This window comes from Pagrus pagrus (genome assembly GCF_965226575.1).
Source record: "Pagrus pagrus genome assembly, chromosome: 7".
In the NCBI taxonomy this organism is placed as follows: domain Eukaryota; kingdom Metazoa; phylum Chordata; class Actinopteri; order Spariformes; family Sparidae; genus Pagrus; species Pagrus pagrus.
In genome coordinates this window covers 29,646,927-29,669,121 of record NC_140191.1, presented here as the reverse complement: position 1 = coordinate 29,669,121, position 22,195 = coordinate 29,646,927, and the positions used below count along the sequence as shown (strand labels likewise).

At 39.1% G+C, this 22,195-nt stretch overlaps 1 protein-coding gene across 1 annotated transcript in view; it reads left to right on the top strand.

Moving 5' to 3' along the window:
* The window catches only part of taf2 (TAF2 RNA polymerase II, TATA box binding protein (TBP)-associated factor), a 38,342-nt gene that overhangs the window by 1,443 nt on the left and 14,704 nt on the right, over positions 1-22,195 (top strand). The window contains exons 4-20 of the mRNA XM_084357748.1: positions 1,294-1,412; positions 2,710-2,851; positions 4,198-4,429; positions 6,329-6,513; positions 6,711-6,824; positions 9,599-9,698; positions 10,740-10,825; positions 10,953-11,088; positions 11,196-11,350; positions 11,803-11,917; positions 12,719-12,828; positions 13,496-13,561; positions 15,257-15,383; positions 16,811-16,936; positions 20,306-20,446; positions 21,412-21,522; positions 21,714-21,907. Coding sequence (XP_084213874.1) covers positions 1,294-1,412; positions 2,710-2,851; positions 4,198-4,429; positions 6,329-6,513; positions 6,711-6,824; positions 9,599-9,698; positions 10,740-10,825; positions 10,953-11,088; positions 11,196-11,350; positions 11,803-11,917; positions 12,719-12,828; positions 13,496-13,561; positions 15,257-15,383; positions 16,811-16,936; positions 20,306-20,446; positions 21,412-21,522; positions 21,714-21,907 — 2,259 coding nt within the window. The remainder of the gene's footprint in view (positions 1-1,293; positions 1,413-2,709; positions 2,852-4,197; positions 4,430-6,328; positions 6,514-6,710; positions 6,825-9,598; positions 9,699-10,739; positions 10,826-10,952; positions 11,089-11,195; positions 11,351-11,802; positions 11,918-12,718; positions 12,829-13,495; positions 13,562-15,256; positions 15,384-16,810; positions 16,937-20,305; positions 20,447-21,411; positions 21,523-21,713; positions 21,908-22,195) is intronic.

Sequence of the window (22,195 nt, the reverse complement as noted above, 5' to 3'; positions counted from 1 at the left end):
ACTGTCGATATCTTTGATGCACATTTTAGTATAATCTGGAGTCATGGCTTGTAATTTGTAAAATAGACTCATAATTGTTTGTGTGCAAATCCTGTTGGATTGCATTAGATCTGTCAGATCAACACCATGTACTTGTTAGCAAACATTAGCTAAGTTGTATCGTTGTGAAAAAGGCTGAATATATAATTTAAACGTAATTGAATGAGGTAGTGACTTAAGGTCTTTGCTAATTTAGAGCATCCACATGTGTGGATCACTGTTAATATTGAATTTCTTCGGTGTCTTTTGGTTTTTTACCATTCAAGTCTCTCAACAGCTCTGGAAATATGTGTGACTGCAAACAGTAGGTTGCGGCGATACATAAAAAACAAATAACATTGTATGACACTATACTATCCTAAGCAGTCAGGAATAAAACTGTCCTGCCAAGATTTCTCTCCCTTTGTTATATAAGTAGTTTTTGGCAATGGTGCAAATAAGTGAAATTGACTTCTTTATGCACAGTTCTCCATAACATTATAATGTTGAAGAGCAGCAGTCAAACTGTTTTGGGCAAGTAAATGACAGATCTCATGGTTGTGGTCAGTCCTCAGTGGACTTCATTAGTAAATTCAATTGTTTTTGGGTGATTATTATTTATTTCCGGATCTAGCTTTTCCAAGTCTTTGTGCGCATAAATAGTAATAATAGTGGTTTTAAATGATATGAAATTCTGTATATTTTATTGAAAAACATAAAAATGTTCTTGTCCTCCTCAAACTCCCTGCCGAATATGTGCACTTAAGTCTTCTAAAGTCTGACGGAAACTATGACATTATTGGTATTACAGCATGTTTGCATCAATATGATGAATTATCTTGCTCTGTTCAGTATTCAGTTGACCAAATTGGTAATAAACCCTCATAGCCATCTGGCTATTTCATCTGTAAACACTTTCTTGATTAAAATTCCGGAAAATATACCAACTCACAGTTGTTGCAGAAGATCTACTTCTGTTGACTTTCTAACTGTAAATTACTGGTATCTGCGTAAAATAATATAGATATCCTGCTAACCAGATTAGTTTTGAGAAAATTAGAAATCTGTTTGGTTGTGATGGTGAAATGTGGGGTAAGAAGTTCATATCTAGTATTTAGTAGTAGTAGTTTTTTTTAAATGTATCTCCTCACATTTAGACCTTTATAGCTGTCTAATATTTCATTAGAAGTGGGTAAATTACCAATATCACTGTCTGTCTACTTTGTGGTGGCAATGTGACCATTTTGTGCATTTTTTTAATGTGTGTGTTTGTAGGAGAAACCTCAACTATTTCTCCAGTGCCTACACAGCCGCAGTGAGTGCTGTGGACCCTGATGCAGGACATGGGGAGCTGGTCATCAAAGTTCCCTCTGAGCTATGGAAACAAGGAGATGGTAAGACTGTGACAACAGGGCCACCAAAACAGGATAATTTAATTATTTACATCATGTACATATAGTGCAGTGGAATCAGTGTGTGAAGACTAACATAGTCTCTTCCTCCTCCAAAATTCCTTGCCTGACGGCTTTTCATTTATTCATTCATTTAACCTTTATTTACATCTCAGAAAAATCATTGAGGGCAAGCCCTCATTTTCAATGATGTCGAGAGCACAAAAAACATCGCATATTGAACAGAATAGGTGAAAATATGTGATAACGAACATAATCACAGAGCGAGTAAACAGAATGGGTACATAAAAATGATAACAGATAAGAAGCAATATGACAGAATACAAATAAAACAGAAAAAGTGCTGAAAATCATAAGAAACTGCAGCAAATGAACATGACAAAACACAAATTAAACAGAGGTGCATAAAAGATAAATGGCAGGCAACCATACAGGACGGCATGTAGTTAAAACTGTTACATTCAAATGCTGAGTCGTTTGAAATTCAAGTGTTGAACTGACCTATAGGTGTAACTGTATCAAGTTTAAATGTACGTTGTAAAATGTGTATGGAGCCCTGAAACTGAAAGCAGTTTTCCAAAATTAAGTGTTTACCTGGGGAACTTGGAACATTATACAATCACTAGAGCGCGTTGAATAGTGACTCTGTGACCAGTTTAATAAAGAGCTGATATATGGTGGCATGTTGCCCTTCAAGGCTTTAAAAAGCAACACAAACCAATGGCTGTCACGTCTTACTGTTAAAGGTACCCACCCAACTTTTTCGTATAGAATACAACGATGAGTGGAATAACAGTCACCAGTAATGAATCTGAGGGCGGAGTGATAAACCCAGTCTAGTGGAGTAGGAGTGGAGACAGAGGCCTGTCTATAGATAACATCACCATAATCCAGGACAGATAAGAAGACCGCTTCAGTCATCTGTTTCCTACAGAACATGGGGAAAGTAGTTCTGTGTCTGTATAAATAACCAATTTTTTGTCTTAGTTTGCTAACAAATGTGTTCATATGAAATTTAAATGCGAGTTTCTGATCCAACCAGATACACAAATATTTTTTTTCAGAAACCCTTTCAATACTGTGTCCTGTTAGAGTGGTAACATAGAGACCAATGTCTGCAATATCTCTGCATATCTCTTGAATCAGCATAGTAAATTGAGGTGGATTACCCAATTTCCTTAGAATAAGTGAAAGGTTTTCTACTCTTGAATTATTGACAGAAATTGATCTGTAAGGTCTAGACTGATCCACTGATGTTTCTGTGTGTTTTGGTCTGCAGATTTGAAAGTTTTAAAGGTGTATATTGAGTTTTCTCTGGACCAGCCAAAAGGAGGTCTCCACTTTGTTGTTCCTGATGTCGAGGGCAGTATGGCAGAGAGAGGAGCTCACGTGTTCTCCTTTGGATACCAGAACTCCACCAGGTCTAGTAACAATGACTAACCCTGATAGATAGAAATAAATAAATAACAACACATTTCAACACATGCCATTAAAGCTACACATTGTATACACTGCCCGGCCAAAAAAAAGGTCACACACTCCAAAATTACGTTGGACTGCTTTTATCTTTGATTATGGCACACGTTCGCCATAGCATCATTTTGATAAGTTTATGCAATGTCACAACATTTATTTCCGTCCAGAGTTGCATTCATTTTTTGCCAAGATCTTGTATTGATGATAGGAGAATCTGGGCTGCTGTGTAAAGTCTTCTCCAGCACATCCCAAAGATTCTTTTCTTCTTACCCTGATGCGCCCATCACTCTGGACCAGGGTAAATCTGGACTCATCAGACCACATGACCTTTTTCCATTGCCCCAGAGTCCAGTCTTTATGCTCACTATCAAACTGAAGCCTTTTTTCTGATCAGCCTCACTGATCAGTGATTTTCTTAAGGCTTACACAGCTGTTTATTCCCAATCCCTTGAAATTTTTTTCTGACATAATTTCCTTCAGCAGTGTTAAGCCTAGTTTATGCTTCTGCGTCGCGGCGACGGCGGAGCTACGTCGTCGACCCTACGCCGTCATTGAGCATTCGAAGTTCTGCGTCGAGGGAACGCGTTCAATTCACCGCCAAGCCGCGAGGGGGGGTGGGGGTGGGGGGTTTGGTTTCGGGGGGTTCTTGCTCTCTTGCACTGCAGTTGCGGTCAGAGCGGATATGCTGTGTAGCATTCTGGTCACAGTGTGGGGTTACAAGCTACATGCTGCACAACACCAACACTCCTCCTGCCCTGCTGGGATCTCACAAAGCATGGAGTTCACAAGCAATAGGAGACAAGCATGCAAGCAGCAGAAGTAACTGGCGGTGTTGTTATACTGTTGACCGGAAAAGCAACTGCCGGAATGACGGTCTGAGCGGACCAATCCCAGTCCTTGCCGTTCGCGTCTCGACGCGTCGACGTGACGCGTAGTCAGGATTTTTTGGAGGCGCACGTCAGGCTACGGCGCAGGGTCCGCGTAGGGGTCTGCGTCGACGACGTAGCTACGCCGTCGCCGCGACGCAGAAGCATAAATCAAGCTTTACAGCATTACTTTTGGTGTCCAACTCAGGAATTCATGTAGTTGTGCCCTCCAAAATTTGAATTATTAGATGAGTCAAGAGTGGGTCAAAGATGTGCTTGTCACGCCTCATGTATACTTTATGGCACACTTTATGAATGTACAAAAACCTTTTTTTGTGTGTGAGACCTCCACTGCTACAACTCCATCCTAAGGGAAACACTGGTGTGCATACGTTCACAGCTCATCAGATTCTCTTCTCTCTCAGATTCTGGTTCCCCTGTGTCGACTCCTACTCAGAGCTCTGTACATGGAAGTTGGAGTTCACTGTGGATGCTTCTATGGTGGCGGTGTCTTGTGGCGATCTCGTGGAGACCATCTATACCCATGATATGAGGAAGAAGACTTTCCACTATGTCCTCCCCATTCCTACTGCGGCCCCCAATATCTCTCTGGCTGTGGGGCCCTTTGAAATCCTAGTAGATCCCTACATGCATGAGGTGGGTTTCAATAAGGATGTTTCTGCATGTAGTTAGGGTTGTTGGAATAGGAACCCAGTAACACTGTTTCTGATGTCTACATTTATTATTTTGTGATATGCTTTCTAAAACATATGGTAGACTTTCTGGTTAATGTTTACAAAAAGAGAAAAGAGAGAGATTGTGCTCCATAAATGCTCTCTACTCTACTCTACTTTTTTGACAAATATTTAGCTTTCAACAGGAGGTAACTGAACAATCAAAACAGGGCAACAGAAGTAGAACTTGCATGTTTTATTTCACTGTGTCATTATTAAGAGCGAGGGCAGTTCATAGGAGCCAGAAAATCAATGCGACAAAGCAAGGAACACTTGTGACTCTACAGCAATGTTTGTCGCAGCAACTCGCATCTTGCAAAGAACTGTTAGAAATCCAGTTTGTGGGTTATTGCTGAAATGATTGGTTGATTAATTTAGAAAAAGGAAAGTAATAGACAAATGTTTAAAAACAGTTTATTCAATTTCACATCAATAATTAAGCAAAAATGCCGGGCTTCCAGCTTCTCAAATGTAAGGATCTTCTACATAAGTCTATAAGCCAGGCAAAACAAAGACATTTTTGTTCTGGAAATTTTGGATGGGTAATTAACACCATTTTTCTCAGACATCAGTCAATTTTGAATATAATTGTTAGTTGCAACTCTAAAGTGAGTGGACCGTACACTGCCACTGTTACTGATGCACCAGCAATGCAGGCAGCATTGCTGCAAATCAAAAACACAAAAGGAGTTTCATAAACTGCTAGAGTCTGGAACGTTCACAGGTACAAAGAGACCAGCACTAGTTTGAACATAAATTGGAACTTAAGAGTTTAAGCACAACTAATATTTTAAGGGTTGCATTAGTTATGTAGGCATAAGTTATAACTTGATCCTGACACCTACCCTTAGGTAGGTGTAAAGTCCTCTGTAAAACAGGAGTTTGCATGGAGCATTGTTTTGAAAGGTGGGATAACTTTGCAGTTTGATATTAGACACTAATGTTATAGTGTTGGGAAGCAAATATATAGTGTTAGATAAGTTTCTAATTCACAATTACTCATTTATAACAGGTTGTAGTTCACTCAATGTCAGTGTAAATATTTTGGACCAACTAAGGTTGTATATCAGAAAATCTCAACTATCTCTAACTATGGACTATTGATCCATCAATTGGTCCATAATAACTACAGAACTGTTGTAAGTACTAGTCATTTGTCCATCCTATCTTCTACTTATGACCACTAGATGTCCCTAAACAAAAGGTGGTAGTATTGAAATTCAGGTTTCCTTCACTACAGAGAGCCCTTCAATTTGATGAAAGTTGTAATAATCAAATATACAGAAGAGTATTGCTGCCACACAAGGGGAAAAAAATCTGTCACATTATAAAATATCATGTTAAAACGTGATCATTTATATTGTTATAATGTCCCATTTACACAATTTGAGTTCTACTTCATGCTTGGGTTGAGACATGGCAGGATTTGCTGAGCAAGGTGGATGACATTGTGATAAGTATGCGTACAGTAAGGAGGGTTTTAAAATGCACGGTGCTGTACCACCATGATGCCTCCAGCTGAACAGTGAGAAATAACAACACCTCCAGAGGGAGGAGGACAGAATACTTGCTCTGTACAGCCCCATGCATTTTAAAATCCTCCTTACTGTACGCATACTTATCATGATGTCACCACCGTGCTCAAGCCGACATACAAAGGGACATCCTAGGTATTCTGTCTTGGTTACTGTCATTAAATTACCAGAGAACAAACTTTAAAAAGTTGTATAAATTAAATAATGTGTTTTTTGTTGTTGGCATTTTTCACTTTTCACTTTCTGACATTTTGAATTCACAACTCTAACATTGTGCTCCTGATCAGGTGACCCATTTCTGCCTGCCACAGCTACTGCCGCTGCTCAAACACTCCATGTCTTACCTACATGAGATTTTTGAGTTCTATGAGGAGATCTTGACATGCCGCTACCCTTATTCCTGCTTCAAGACTGTGTTTGTGGACGAAGCCTACGTGCAAGTGTCCACATATGCCTCTATGAGCATCTTCACGTAAGTATGAGATAGAGTGTGTGCCTGACTCTCTGTCTTTTCAGATAAGAATACAATTGGTAAATTTGTTTGTGTGTGAATGTAGAGAACGTGTGGTATTTTCTTAAAGGATACTATTAACTTGGAATTGTTGCAATTTGTAGCCTAGTTTTACGCATATGTTCTCTGTATTTATCTCATTCTGTCTGTTTTTTCAGTACTAACCTGCTCCACAGTGCCATGATCATAGACCAGACCCCGCAGACACGCCGCTGTCTGGCCCAGGCATTGGCTCAGCAGTTCTTTGGCTGCTTCATCTCCAGGATGTCATGGTGAGAATCAGCACAACAATGCTGTCGAGTCTGACACAGGCAGATATGCCATTTGGAGCTCATTTCTCATTGGCTGATCAGTGTCAAACAAGAGACTCTCTTTGCACTATATGGATGTATTTTTTTTGCATCTGCCAAGAAACAAACTTTAAAGTTTCAGTTAAACGGCTAATGGAGTGCTATTTGGTTCGGCATATTTCCATTTTTCTGTAAAAAACAGGCAGCAAGGAAAGGAATCATTACACATGTTGATTGGCGTTTAAAGTAGCCAATATCACTGAATGTGTACACACAAGTAAAGTTATCTGTCCAGAGTTCAGGAAGAGCAGCCAGAGTACACCAGTGGTATAATCAGACAATATTTGTTACATTTGTTACATTATCTCCTGTTGGATAATGTCATAACAATTTTTAGTACAAGTTATAAAGTTGTGTTTTTGCAACTTAAAAAAAAAGAATAAAATAAAAACAAAGCCACAACCAAAACTAGTACTTAAATCAATAAATAACAGTGCGCTGGTGTCCAATATTAATGATTTACCAATGGCACTAGCATTCACTGAAGAGCTAATGTCCTTGAAATAGAGCTTGTTGTTGCTGGATGAATTAAAATTACTACAAATTATATAGACATTTCTAAAGTTTGTGAAGGCCACTTTCAAGTGTGGTCATTGGAAACCAGTATGAATACCTTTGCCTTCAGATGTGATGAGGCGGCATGTTGTATGAAGTCATTCATTCAAAGTAATCTGTGACTGTGAGTAACTTTAATTAACCCCAGAGGCCAGATTTATATGTAATGGAAAAGTACTGACATAAGTTTTTGGAATAGTGCTTACCTATTATACAAACCACTTTTGATAGAGCCCAGCAATTCTCTCCATAGTGTTCTGGTCTTTTTGAGAAGTGTGGTAACATTTAGCCTTCAGACATTTTCATATAAGGCCAGTGATGAGAGATTTACAACAGAGCCAAGCTATTTTGTCAGTACTAGGAGTCAGAAGTTGGGCCAGCGCTGGCCTGTGTTCTCCAACGTGATGGATCACTGTATTACTGCTTGGCAACTATGCGAGTGTGGTCAGTGTGAGAGAGACTGAATGAATAATCCTGCTTGCTTGTGTTAAGAGGCCCATCAGTAGGACTTTAACTCTAGAGCCTGTAAGTCCTATAGAGGAAGAAATGCATACGTGTCCCTCCTCTCCTCTCCTCTCCTCTCCTCTCCTCTCCTCTCCTCTCCTCTCCTCTCCTCTCCTCTCTCCTCTCCTCTCCTCTCCTCTCCTCTCCTCTCCTCTCCTCTCCTCTCCTCTCCTCTCCTCTCCTCTCCTCCCCTCCCCTCCCCTCCTCTCCCCTCCTCTAAACACACATCAGATGTGGGGCCTTGGTCTGCTCATGTTGTTGAGCTGGTGGGTGTTGTGAAACAAAAGTCAGATCTCTTTGATTTTAGCAAAGCATGGCAGCACGACTGCCTGCTAGCAGTTAATCAGAGTGGGGGTTACCTGGGGCCTGTAATTCAAAACAGGCCCTGCTCAGTAGCCTGTAAAGGCTGAAGGCTGCTCTTTTCCAAATCCATAAAACTGACTGACAAATAGTGAAGTGGGTCATGAGCTTCAGAAAAACAAGACCGTGGATTTCTGTTTTATCTCTGCAGTGTGTATCTGTGTAATTGAAGGTGTACCAGGTTTTTCTCTTAATGAATATCTGCTGACATGATTTGACCTTTGGTATATAAAGGTTGTCTAGTTTGCTGTTTTTAAGGGTATTTTGCTATTGTCCATGACTGAACTTGGGGCTGCTGTTCAGTAAAGGTATCTTACACCCGGGAGGTTAATCATGAAAGAAAGGAAACCTCAATCTTCACTCGGAGTTACACAGGTTTTAATGATCAATTATGATATGATCCATAGAGTACTAAGGTGAAGAGTGGGTCAAATCTTTGTCAGAAAATACTGTTCTCTGAAATGTCATTTATGGCAGATACACTGATGAAATCATCCTAAAAACATAAGCCAGACTGGATTCAGTTCAGCTTCAAGCGGTGAAACCACTGAGGTTTAGTCAGCGTGTTGTGTCTCTGTTTTTACAAGCTAATAAATCCAGGCTGATAGATTTAAGAGAGATGTGTTTACCATGCCATTTCTTCCTAGAAATACAGCCAGCCAGAGTAAAACTCAAGTGTGGCCTTAAATGATTTAAAATGATTTCCACATTCAAAGAGCATAAAGCAGTGCAGCAGAGATGGAATAGGTAAAACTTTCATCATCAGACTCTCAGTTTCAAGTTGTTCACTCTTGTAGCTGCATATACCTGCCTTTCACCCATTGTTTTTACATTTTATTCCTCTTTTATTCCTTGTTCATGCCTGATTATTCATACCTAACTGTATTTTATCGTTGTGTTTTATGTGTTTGTTACAAAGCACTAAGTAATGCTGGTTTTGATATGTGCTCTAATAAACTTAATTATACTGTATTATTTAACTTGACACCACACCGCTGGAGAACGAGGAGGAACAATGAGCGTGTAATTATTCTTATTCTGATTCTCACACTTCTTGGTTGCCATAAATTACTCACTAAAAAGAAGCTGTGGAAAGTGTGAATGAGGTCTGAAGTTAATTCACTTAAAAATCCTCAAGTTAAACTCATTCATGCCTGAGTAATAAGGTTGGACATTACCAAAATCCATTAAGGGAGTTAACTCACCTCTGATGAATTCATATTTAGTAAATATTTGTTTGTTGTGAGTTTTGACATGATCTGTTCTTACTTGTAAAGGGCTGACGAGTGGGTGTTGAAGGGAATCTCAGGTTACATCTACGGCCTCTACCTAAAGAAGACCTTCGGAGTCAATGAGTACCGGCACTGGATCAAAGAGGTAACAGTTGTTTTACCTGTCTTTGGTCATTAGAGGTGGTAGTAACAGCCCAGCTCCCGCAGTGAGTTTTTTTGTCACCATTATCTGTTACTTTCTCAACAAAACTAAGATTTTCTTTTTTCGCCCAGACGGTGTGAAATGTCATGTAATCAGTCATCATCATTCAATCACCTGTTCAACTGAATTTATTTTATTATCAGTGTAGTAACTACATATAGCTGTTGGTTAAAAAAGTTATTCATGACATATTTTGCCTTTACTGGAAATCGTAGCGCCATTGTAGTGCTCATTTTCCCTAAACCATATAAAGCCGAAGATTTCATAAAAATGTAATAATGTCCTATGATGTAACATCATAAGACATTAATAAACGCTTTACTCCAGGCAGGGTGGATGGTTGTGGGGTCTTCAGTATTATACGCAGCAAGAAGCCCTTCAGGAAATTCCCTAATGCCAGTTTTTCCAGGGAAACTGTTCCTTTGATGCTAAAGGAAAACTGTGAGCTGGTCCATAATGATTTGAGTGGTCTAAGAGTCGGTGGCCTTTTTTCAGCTCAAAATAGTCAAAATTGCCAGACATTCCATGATTCAAGCTCTTTTACTGCTTCTCTACCATGTATTGTTATAAATTCAATATCTTTGGTGTTTTGACATTTGAAGACGTCACCTTGGGTTCAAGGATTGTTTCACTGCTGGCTGATGTTTCATTAGAGTTGCAAGTAGATTAAGTGATTATTTGATTGAAAAGTAATTGAAAACTATTTTGATTATTGTTAATTTTATATTATTATTATTTTTTGGCATCTTAATTCTATCCGGTTTTAGATGTTTATTTGGGAAAGTTGAATAGAACATTTGAATACTACATCTTGGGCTTTGGAAAATTATATCTCTGTCTTCTGACATTTTATAGACAATAATCATAGACATAATTGAGATTAATCGATAATGAAAATAATTTGCTAAAAAAATAGGAAGAATTACAATTTTTTCCCCCCTTAGCTTTCATAATTGTTGATAAATGTTATTCTGTTGTTTCCAGGAGTTGGACAAGATTGTGGAATATGAACTAAAGATGGGAGGGGTTCTGTTGCACCCGACATTCAGTGGAGGCAAAGAGAAGGACAAGTAATGCTTCAGTTTGAATCCCTATGCATCAATTACAGTAATTTAGTTTTTATCTTTCAAGTGTATACGAAGTAATTTAATGAATCATGATGGCATGATGGACTGACAACAGTGTTTTTCTCCTCAGTCCAACTCCCCACCTTCACTTCTCCATCAAGCACCCCCACACACTGTCCTGGGAGTACTACAAGATGTTCCAGTGTAAGGCCCACCTGGTGATGAGACTGATAGAAAACAGGATCAGCATGGAGTTTATGCTGCAGGTTGACCACCATTTTCTTGTTTGTCTTATCTGCCTCCCTTAGAGTACACTTGGAGTTGAAAAGAAACTGGTTTAGTCTTCATTTGAATTTTCTGCTGTCCTCTGTAGGTTTTCAATAAGCTCCTGAGCCTGGCCAGCACAGCCTCATCCCAGAAGTACCAGAGTCAAATGTGGAGTCAGATGCTCCTGTCTACTCATGCCTTCCTCAAATCCATCTCCAATGTCTCTGGCAAAGACATAGGACCCCTCATCAAACAATGGGTGTATCCTTTTATCCCTAATGGTTTGTGGTTATTATTGAACTGGTTGAACTGTATGACCTTTCACATTTAGGAGCAATATTGCTTACTTAAATAATTACAAAATAAAGCTGTTAGCAGTTTTTTTTTTATACCCCCTTGTGGCTCAATTCCACATCAGCTTATTTCATAGGAAATAAAAACACCTGTATGAACTAAAACTTGTGCAGATCCAAGGTTACTTAAAAAATCCTAGCCAATATGTAAATCTGAAAGGCGAATTTTCACTACTTCATCTTTTGTTCTTGAATTGAACAGAAGCGTACTTGTACTGTACGCATTATGAAGCATTATTGCAGTATTATTAAACACTGACCACCATGTTTAGTTAAAACCTTTTCTCTCAGCAGGTTGTGTTTTCTCTAGCTGCTCTGGGTTATTTGCATCTGTTTTTAATCTTAACTGTTTGTACTCAGAGACCAGAGTGCTGTGGTGAAATTCTTTGGCAGTTTTGCCTTCAACAGGAAGAGGAACGTGCTTGAGCTAGAGATCCGTCAGGACTACACGTCATCGGGAACCCAGAAATATGTGGTGAGCATTGAGCAACAGCCTGTGTAGTGAGTATGTTGTCTGTGTCTAGAGCAGATGAAAGCCTATTTGTGTTCACCAAGGATTTATTAACATTGCAGAGCAACACACAAACTTCTCTCCGTAATCTTTCATGCCATCCTTGAGCAGTGGAATTTTTCCAAAAGCCGTGACTTAAACATGTGAATTGATCAAGTTTACTTAAGACAATCAGAGTTTTTAGGGTCATTCTGTCATTCACGTGAATTGTTTGATCTGGAGAGTTTTTAAAAATGCGTTTATGTTTATTTTTATGTTTGTTTTATTTTCGTAGCCCACTTGTGTTGTTACTCTTGTCAAGTTTGGAAGCTACAGTGCAGCATGTAGCACACATGCTGAATGAATTACATGAGAATGATTGTCCAACACTGTGTTTACATACAGAGCATTGTAAACAATGTGGACTCCTTATATGTACGGTAAGCTAAACTAGCTAGCCTCAGCTAACTAGATTGCATTTCTCAAGTCAGTTACCATTGGTGGAAAGTAACTAAGTACATTTACTCAAGTACTGTATTTAAGTACAAATTTAAGGTATTTGCACTTGAGTATTTTCACTACCCCCATTACCCCCAATGCTCCAAAATGCTTCATCATTCAGATCACTAAAATTGTCTTGTGATGGAGAACACCCCTGGACCTTTGTCACTACTCTACAGTTTGCAGGTCTGAGTAATGTTAGAGATTCAATGTTTGTAAGGGGCTACAATTACTGTTTACATATTACTTTGGCCGTTAAATAATCAAATGTCTGTTTCCCTGCAGGGTCCCATCAAAGTGACAGTGCAGGAACTGGATGGATCCTTCAACCACACGCTACAGATCGAGGAGAACAGCCTCAAACATGACATCCCCTGTCACTCCAAGAGCAGACGGTACGTACAGTAGCAGAACACGATCCCTAATTAATTCTCAGTATTGTATGTTGCACACTTAATATTTTTATCATATTTTACTACACTACATTATGTTCTATATTATATTATTCCTCTTTAAAGCAACATTATGTAGAAAATGGCATTTTGTGTGACTGTGCCCCCCACAGTTTCAAACCACTGTCATAAATACAAGTCCCAGGTCTGTTGCAATTTGTCAGACGTAATGTAGGTGCTAACTATAAACAAAACTTATTACGTAATAACAATGTTTTGTCTTTGAAAACTTGTATCTTGAAATAAATATGTATGTAACACTGTGATCCTACCCTCTCAAGTTCTGAAGTTACATAGTGCAGAAACAAGTGACAGGGGGGTGAAGTGGCTCTGATAGAGACACCATTCACCCTATTACAAGACACTGTACCATCAAAATAATTGAAAAGCTGTTATTTTAAGGTAAAAAGGTTACATAATGTAGCTTTAATATTTGTTATTTATATTTGATATGTTCATCAAGTCAATCTGTAATCTATTATTGCTGTTTCTCTCCTCAGTCTTCTTGTGTCTGAAACAGAAATGTCGGCAAAGTTTTTAAAGAATGGATGTTTGAGTTGAGATATTTGGTTACCTAATGACGGATTGTTCTGTTGGTTTCTTTTCCCAGAAACAAGAAAAAGAAGATTCCTCTGATGAATGGAGAAGAAGTTGACATGGATTTATCAGCCATGGAGTAAGACATCACTGCTGTCACTATTTGACATATTATCAAAGAATTTAGTTGTTGTCTTATCGTCATCACGTTAATATATTATAAATAACATATATTTTGCTTTTTTTTGGTGTTAAAGCTGCATTAAATAAAACTTAAGGGTTCCCATGCATCCTGGAAATCCTGGAAAGCAGCTGATGAATTATGCAGTCTTGGAAAACACATGGAAAATGAGAGAAAAAGCAAAATATCTTGGAAAAACTTTTTCCTATCAGAGCTCCGTTAAGGACTTATGTTAAGGACCATATTAACGTTCAAATGGTAACGTTAGTTTGTGGACAAGTGTATTATGATTAGCCTTTATGCTGTGAACACACCCCTCACATCACACAGGAGCACCTGCAGGCTGGATGACATTAATGTAAGGTTACAACTTAAGTTGCCCAAACTCCAAATAATGTAAGTTACATTATGCTTCAAATGTATTGTTAGCATTAGTCACTGCTGGCTGGTGACTGTGGTAGTTGTCATAACGGTTAATGTGATAGATTAACGTTTTTATTCGATCTTATTGAATAGACCTATTGTTAAATAGATAAGTATGGTTCACTTTCTAAATTTGTCTTTCTCACTAGCTTGTTTTGCCTGCAAAGGTTGAAGATTTGTAATTCAACTCAGGCTAGGAGCAATGGTTTCAAATGTATGTTGGGCACTGTTGAGAGAGTTTAATAATAATGAATGGGACGCCGGGCTTAAAACTATGAATAGCAGGTCAACAATCATTGGCGAAATACTCCCATGTATTTTTTTGGACTTTGCTAGCATTGTCTCTACAAACACAATGCTGCACTCTTATGGTTTAATGGACCATAACATGCAATGAAATGTTTACCTTTTGTAGGGGTGTCTCATAGTGAGTGTTTAGCCTCAAGAATTTGTTTCTTCAGCACAGTCCACAAGTCCTCCATGGGTTTCAAGCCAGGACTTTTGGAGGTCCTTTATTTAAGCCTGATTTAGCCATTCCTTAACCACTTTTGGTGTTTGTTTGGGATAATTGACCTGTTGGAACAACTAGGACCCAATCTTCTGGCTGATGACTAAATGTTCCTGAAAAGTTTGGAGATTATCCTCCTTCTTTACTATTCCATTTAATTTCTTTAGAGCACCAGATGCCCTGGCAGCAAAATAGCCACACAACACAATACTACCAGCACCATGTTTGACGGTAGAAGTGGTGTTCTTGGGTTAAAGGCCTCACCTTCTCGCCTTGTCATTGTGGACAAACAACAATTTTTTTGTTTCATCTGGTCACAGAACTTGTCCATGTGGTCAGCAGCCTGAACAAAGAGTGACCTCTTAGCATCTGTGACTGACTTCCAGCATCCCTGGTTGTTTGTGTTCATTCTATTCAGTTATTGATGGTCAGGCAGCAATGGATAATACAATTCACAGGAGCTTAAGAGATTAGGGTTATAAATGAATTAGTTATGGAACATATTAGTGTATGGGCGTGATTCCTGTCTGTCATACTAGCTAGACTTCACTGAAAATGTCCTGGAAAATAATCTCTAGTAAAGAGTGGGAAAGCTGTACTTGACAAACCTCTGCCTGCTTAGCTTAACATGATTTATATCACCCACACCAGCTACCTAAAGACACCTGCTGAGTTGAATTGACATGCTTTACTTTTCTTTCCCTCACTGTATTTGTCTGCAGTGCTGACTCTCCTCTCCTCTGGATCCGGATTGACCCAGACATGTCCATTCTGAGGAAGGTGGAGTTTGAGCAGGCTGACTTCATGTGGCAGTATCAGCTGCGCTATGAGAGGGATGTAGTTGCACAGGTGGGCTAATGGAAAGAGTGCAGTTCTCCACACTGGCCTTTGTTTTTTGAACATTTGTAATCTAAATATTTTCTTATTAATCCAGATGGACATTAAACCATGCATTTTGTTAAGTTTTGTACCTACACCAAAGGTGAATTAACACACTCCTAATGTGTGGCTTCAGTAGGGATGGCTTCCAAAAGCAGGTCTTTGTAAAATACTCGTTCCCCGTCTGTAAAATACTAGAATTTCCAACACTGACTCCTAAACAAAAAGAGTAAGGAGAGATAAAGGCAGTTACTCTTTTTATTTGTCAAGAGCAATTAAAAACATTTTGGTAGATATTTCTCATCATCAACTGTCACTGAGCCTGGTTAATGTCAGATACGTTCAATTAACATTTCATATCGTATATATTCTGCTCATGTCATCGGCAGGTTGTAGCTGCAGGTGACGATCATAAAATAGGTTGCAGTTTTTCTGCCCTCTTGGCCAACAGGTGCTGATAAGACAGGACGCAATGTATCTTAGCCTTTAGTTGCATCAAATGTTGAAGGGTAAAGCTCATATTATTTGATAAGGCACTTGAAAGGATTTGAATTTGTTAAGTGGATTTTTTACTGGGTCTGAACATGATAAAATGCTATTGAACCACATGTACCTTATCCAGAAGTGGAAGTAGTCTTCAAATTGTTTATCAATGATCAAGTAAATTAGTGATACCAACCATACAAGTAAATGTCCTGCATTCTAAATTTCACTCAAGTAAAATATATATTTTTTTAATCAGTGCCTTGACAATTATTGACGCATCAACATGTTGGCTGACATGGTGCTAATTTTAGATGTTTTGTATACTTTAGGCCAGTGAAATCTATAACTTATTGTCATATTTTAGTCTGTATATACCAGTGATGGGGACTCAAGACTGTGACTTGGACTTGAGTCACACTTAAGTCCCCACACACAGAGACTTGAGACTTGACTTGGACTCTTATTCAAAAGACTTGAGACTCGAGTCGGACTCGCGATCAGGTAATTTAATGGTCCATATTCTGTGGCCAGCATGTCTGCCGATAGATAAAGGATTGATAATAACACAGTGCATGCTTTAAATTCCTCAGACATAGTTATGCAGTGTTGTAAGCAGACCAGATAGCATACAGCATCATTACAGCCATAAGACACTTGAGACTTGACTTGGACTTGCAAAAAAAGGCTTGTGAGCATCTCTGGTCTATAATGATCACATGTTTTGTTTTGAATCTTAATCTGAAAAGGTAACTAGTAACTCGCTTTCAAATAGTTGTAGAAGGGTATAAAGTAACATAAAATGATAACCAAAAAAAACCCCAACTCGAAGTACAAGTACCTCAAAATTGTACTTAAGTACAGTACCTGAGTTAATGTATTCTATTCTTTCACTGACCTTGTCTCTGTGTTAGGAGGAGGCCATCTCAGCATTGGAAAAGTTCCCAACTCCTGCCTCCAGACTGGCCCTGACAGACATCCTGGAGCAAGAACAGTGTTTCTACAAAGTCCGCATGCAGGCCTGCTTCTGTTTGGCCAAGGTGTGTATGTGTGTGTGTGTGTGTGTGTGTGTGTGTGTGTGTGTGTGTGTGTGTAATAATAATGGTTTGAACACTGGTTTTGACAAAATGAAGAGTCACATTTGACATGATCACCCATACACACTTGATATGAACAATCACCTCAGACGTCACTTAATCCTTCTTCATACTAAAGCAAAAAAGTGACTTCCACATGATGCAAAGATGATAGTTCTGTCATCATTCTTTGTAGAGGCTGATTTAAAATTGGACGTAGGCTCTACATGGAGCCAAAACTGTAACCTTTGCACGTTGCCTACACTGTTGTGAGTAGGGCTGGGTACCAGACTCGGTAGTGTTAAGGGTACCGAATTACGTCGGTACTACTGAGTACCAATTCACATTAAACCAGTCGTTGTGTCCTGAGAGCGCATCTTTCCGGTAACGTTATAGAGAGAGAGACAGACAGAGTTAGGCGTCTCCCCAAAACTCAGCCAGGCATGCTGTATACAAGAAAATATATCTGCATGCTTTTGTTGATTTCCGAAACAATTTTAAATAGCAGCACGGGGGTTAGCATTGCTAACGCAGTAAAAGTATATCTACAAACAATCCATTTTAATTCACATACTTAACATAAAATGATACGTGTGCTCATATTTACAGGCATACGCAGTATTTAATATACTTTGGAAACTCATTTATAACTGCTGACTTCACATAATTAACTCAGTCTGCTGCTTCAACAAAGGGCCACCACAGCAAGCTCAAGGGCCCAAAACGAAAACTCAAATTTCCCAGTCGGTGTGAAATACAGCCACCACCAGTGGAGACGTTGCGTGCCAGGAGAGGGCAGCACATATACATCTTGATGTTTTCTATTATATTTATTCTTATAGGACTAGTTTGATGAGAAGGAACAGCTAAGTATAGCAGTTTACTTCATAAAGTATTTTATTTACCAGATTAATATGATATAATATAAGACTGACTGACATGTGATGTGCATTGTTTCGGGAAATATTACTAATGATATATTGTCTCTAGAAGTGAATGATTCAACTGTTTAGAACTGAAATAATTTTTTTTGTTATTACAGAGAGAGTACGGGTATCGAATTCCAGATACCTGTATTGGATCTGGTACCTGGTTTAAATGTGAATGGTACCCAACCATAGTTTTGATACATGTGCGCTGGCGTGTCTTGTTGCTGGTGGTGCTGATATAGCAGATTTCCAGCTGTACTTTCCCCAGTAAACACTCTTCTGCTTACAGCTGTGTGTCTGAGCTAGGCAGATTGGACAGGCCAAGTGTCTGCAGAGAGGGCAGACACTCCATACACACCAAGCTTGAATGCAGGACTAAGTTACTTGGTTTTGGCAAAGCAGCATTTGCCACCGAGCTGCTCTAAAGGGGCAGCCTGTTTTTTGGACATCTGGCTTCTCCAGTAGCAAAGAGCAGCTATGGAAGGGGAAGAGCAGTGGTGTGTTTACTTGGGAAACTATAGGTCACAATCCCCTGTGTTAGCATTGCTGTTAAGCACCAGAGGAGAAGCCATAAATGAGATGCTACCAAATGGATCAATCACAGAGGTTGTGGTCTGCACTTTATTACCTCAGTAAACAGTTTCCTAATGAGTTTATGGGCTCAATCGTAAGTTTTAAGTCTTCCTCAAAACAGCATGCTCTTCATTTTGGAAAATAGTCCTATTTTAGAGTCAAATAGACATGAAAGCAGGGTATGCTGTAGGGCATGACTAACTTATCAGTGACAAGTCAATTGCCATTGTGTTTTCTGTTTTGCTGTTGTTGTTGTTTTGCACTTGAGAGCATGTTTTTTTGTTTTTTCATGTCACATGACACTCTTTATCTGGAAAATACATGAGTCTAATCCCAATATAAACAAATGAGCTCAGAGATTGACACTACAAAATATTCTAAAATGAGCAAGGTTTTGTGTTAGTTATTTACAGAGAGTCTTTAAATGTGTTAGAGACCACAAAAATGTGATTTAGGTGGCCTGTGGAGTGGTAGAGTTTAGTGAGAAAACAGTCTGGTCATGAATGTGGTTTTCATCTTCTTTAGTTTAATTCGCTCTGGAATACATGGAATTCAAAATGGCAATAAAGAAAAATCTTGAGAGTAACCTACAGGGATATAAGAGAGACAAAGTAACTGTTCATAGCTTCACAGAGATACTGAAAATATCATCACTGTTAGCTGGAATTCCTCTTCCTCTCCATCTCATCTCTATTCTCTTATTGTTAAAATCTTAAGTTTTTACAAAATCTATAGCTTAGAAAATATTGTGTAAAGGGCTACAGTATGAGAACAACATATAACTTCCCTGATAGCAAGGCCACCCACCAGTTCAACGCCGGCTGCGCTTCAGCTCAGTTGACTGAATAATCCTATTCTGTGGCTACAGGAAATTCTCGATTTTCTGGATTTGGTCTATTCAGACTTTAACCTCAGTAGATTTCCGCCATTTGGGTTCCACCTGAACCAATATTTTCACAACATGATAAACTGGGTGGAGGTTGAAATGGCAGCACTTCACTTTTTTCATTAAGTTGCTGTGTTTGGCAACAGAACCCCCAACAGACTCAATCGTAATGGCCATCGTATACTACACACACACACACAGATTGACATACAAGCTCAAACAAAAAGACACACACACTCTGACACGCACATAAACACATGCACTCACAGACTTACACTCACCACAAAGAGAAATCTCGCTGACTTGAACCCTCAAATGGAAAATGGAAAACGTGTTGAGGAAGAACGAACAGCCTGGGGCCAACATAAAACCTGACAAATGCATGCACATGTTAAAAACTCAGACACAGAAAATACAAATGTGTTCGTGAATGCGTGCACACACATACAAAAACATTCTGGTGTGCATGCCCCCCTTTATTTACCTTACCAAATGACAACATCCTGTGCCAGTGACCCTTGGCCCCATATTACCACATTAACATAAATTCCCCAATATCCTGTTGGAAGCCAAACACCACTGGAGCCACTGGTCTTCATACCTGTGGAAAGCTCATGTGCTGCTCATGTGCTGCTCATTTGTACATTTGCCTTCTACTTTGTCATTCAGTCCTCACCACAAAAATTAGAACAGACAAAAAGGACATTGTTATACAAGTTTCAACATTCTTGACTTGTTATTTTTGTTCTGTGCAGTGTTTTTCATGTTACTACCATAATCTGAAAGAGTGCAGAGATCCGGAGTAATTTAATGTTGCTCTTATTTGACTGTGCGGACAGCAGATGGAAGACAGCTGACAGATAGTCTTCCTGATGTGGCATCATTTACATAACTCAACTCAAGTAAAACTTCTTTTCTTCTCTTGTGTGCATAAACACCTTGCAGATAGCCAACGCCATGGTGAGCACATGGCAGGGTCCGCCAGCTATGAAGTCCCTGTTCACCCGAATGTTCTGCTGTAAGAGCTGCCCCAACATTGTCAAGACCAACAACTTCATCAACTTCCAGAGTTACTTCCTACAAAAGGTACATCAAAAAACAAAATAAAGCCCCTCTCACATATGCACTGTAACTTAAAGAGTTCAGAGGAGCTGTATGTGTGAATAAAAATGTCTGCATTATTTGCCCCGGACATTACCCTGCCAGGTCCCTAGTCCTAAGTCCGAGTGAGCCACATGTGTAAACAGAGAAGACAATTGTCCACTGAATTCACAGCAAGCCAGTGGGCATGTCAACATTGTGTAATCATCTGTGTTAGTGCTGGGTTAATCAGCTGTAACACATACTCACACATACACCGGGACATTAAATGGCATTTCAACTGCTCATAGCCAAAGTTCTGCAGAACATCTGCCCAGAAACATTCCAGGCTCGCATCCCCATATGGCCCATTCCACGCTGCTGCTGCACACGGATCCACAGTGCTGCAGCTTTTTTTTCTACAGTGGGATCTGCTTCATAGTCGTCTTTGCTTGCCTGTATATTACTTTCCACTCTTTCTTGGATATTGTGGATATGTCAAAATACATTTAGTATTGATAGAAACACAAAAACATCAACGGCTTCATTAACCAGTGTTAGCCCTACAATTAGAAATGCATGGATCAATCAGCATTGCCAATATATTACACATACAGTCATGTCAGTGTTGGCATTTGTGTTGCCTGAAGAAACAAGAAACTTCAGTACAGTATTACCACAAACATGTTTTCAGATTTGTAAACAGTGTTGCAGTTACGTATTTTGTCAACCCTGAAAGGTTTATTTCAGCTTAAAAAAACAAAACATATTTTGGGCACAATTCTTAAACAACCAAATTTAGGTTCCTTGTCAAAAATGTTTATGCATGTTGATGTTAAGAAACTGAATGTCGACTATTGTTTTACTTACAAGGCCATGTGATACACTGAAGCACACTGTAAAATTAGCTATCAAATGGGTTTCTCCATCCTAATCATGATTGCTGTTTTGTCTTTGTTTTCTGTGTCAAGACGATGCCCGTTGCCATGGCATTACTCAGAGATGTCCAGAACCTCTGTCCCAAAGATGTCCTCAACTTCATCCTTGACCTGATCAAGTACAACGACAACCGAAAAAACAAAGTAAAGACGCACATTCACACACTTTTTGTTCTCTAACATAGTGCCTGTTAAAGACTTATTTGGTTATAACTATGGCCAAAGTTTCTTTTGGCACATTAAAAAACTAAAAAGCAATTTGATGCCCACAGGAAATCCACAAAAATGATTTCCTTTTTCTTTTCCTTTTCTCTTCCCCTCCTGTCTGTCCTCAGTTTTCTGATAACTACTACCGTGCAGAACTGATTGAAGCACTGACCAACTCTCTGACCCCAGCCATCAGCATCAACAACGAGGTGCGGACAGTGGACAATTTAAATGCTGATGTCCGTCTCATCTTGGAGGAGATCACAAGATTCCTAAACATGGAGAAACTGCTGCCAAGCTTCAGAAATACCATCACTGTCAGGTGAAGAGGGTGTGTGTATGTGTGCCAGTATCTGTTTAACAGATGTTCTCCTAAAACACGTCTCTCCTCTCAGTTTTTAACAGCAAAATAATTTGAAGTGTTGATATGTTGCTTCCTGTTGCTGTACAACAGAGTAGATTTGATTTTTGTACTATTAATATAGAATTTATCCAAAAGGAAGATCAAACTGTGTGTTGTTATTTTGACATAGAAAAGGTGTGTATCCATCTTCTAGTCATCTTTTTGTATTTATTTCACACACAGCTGAAATCTCAGATTTTTCATCTG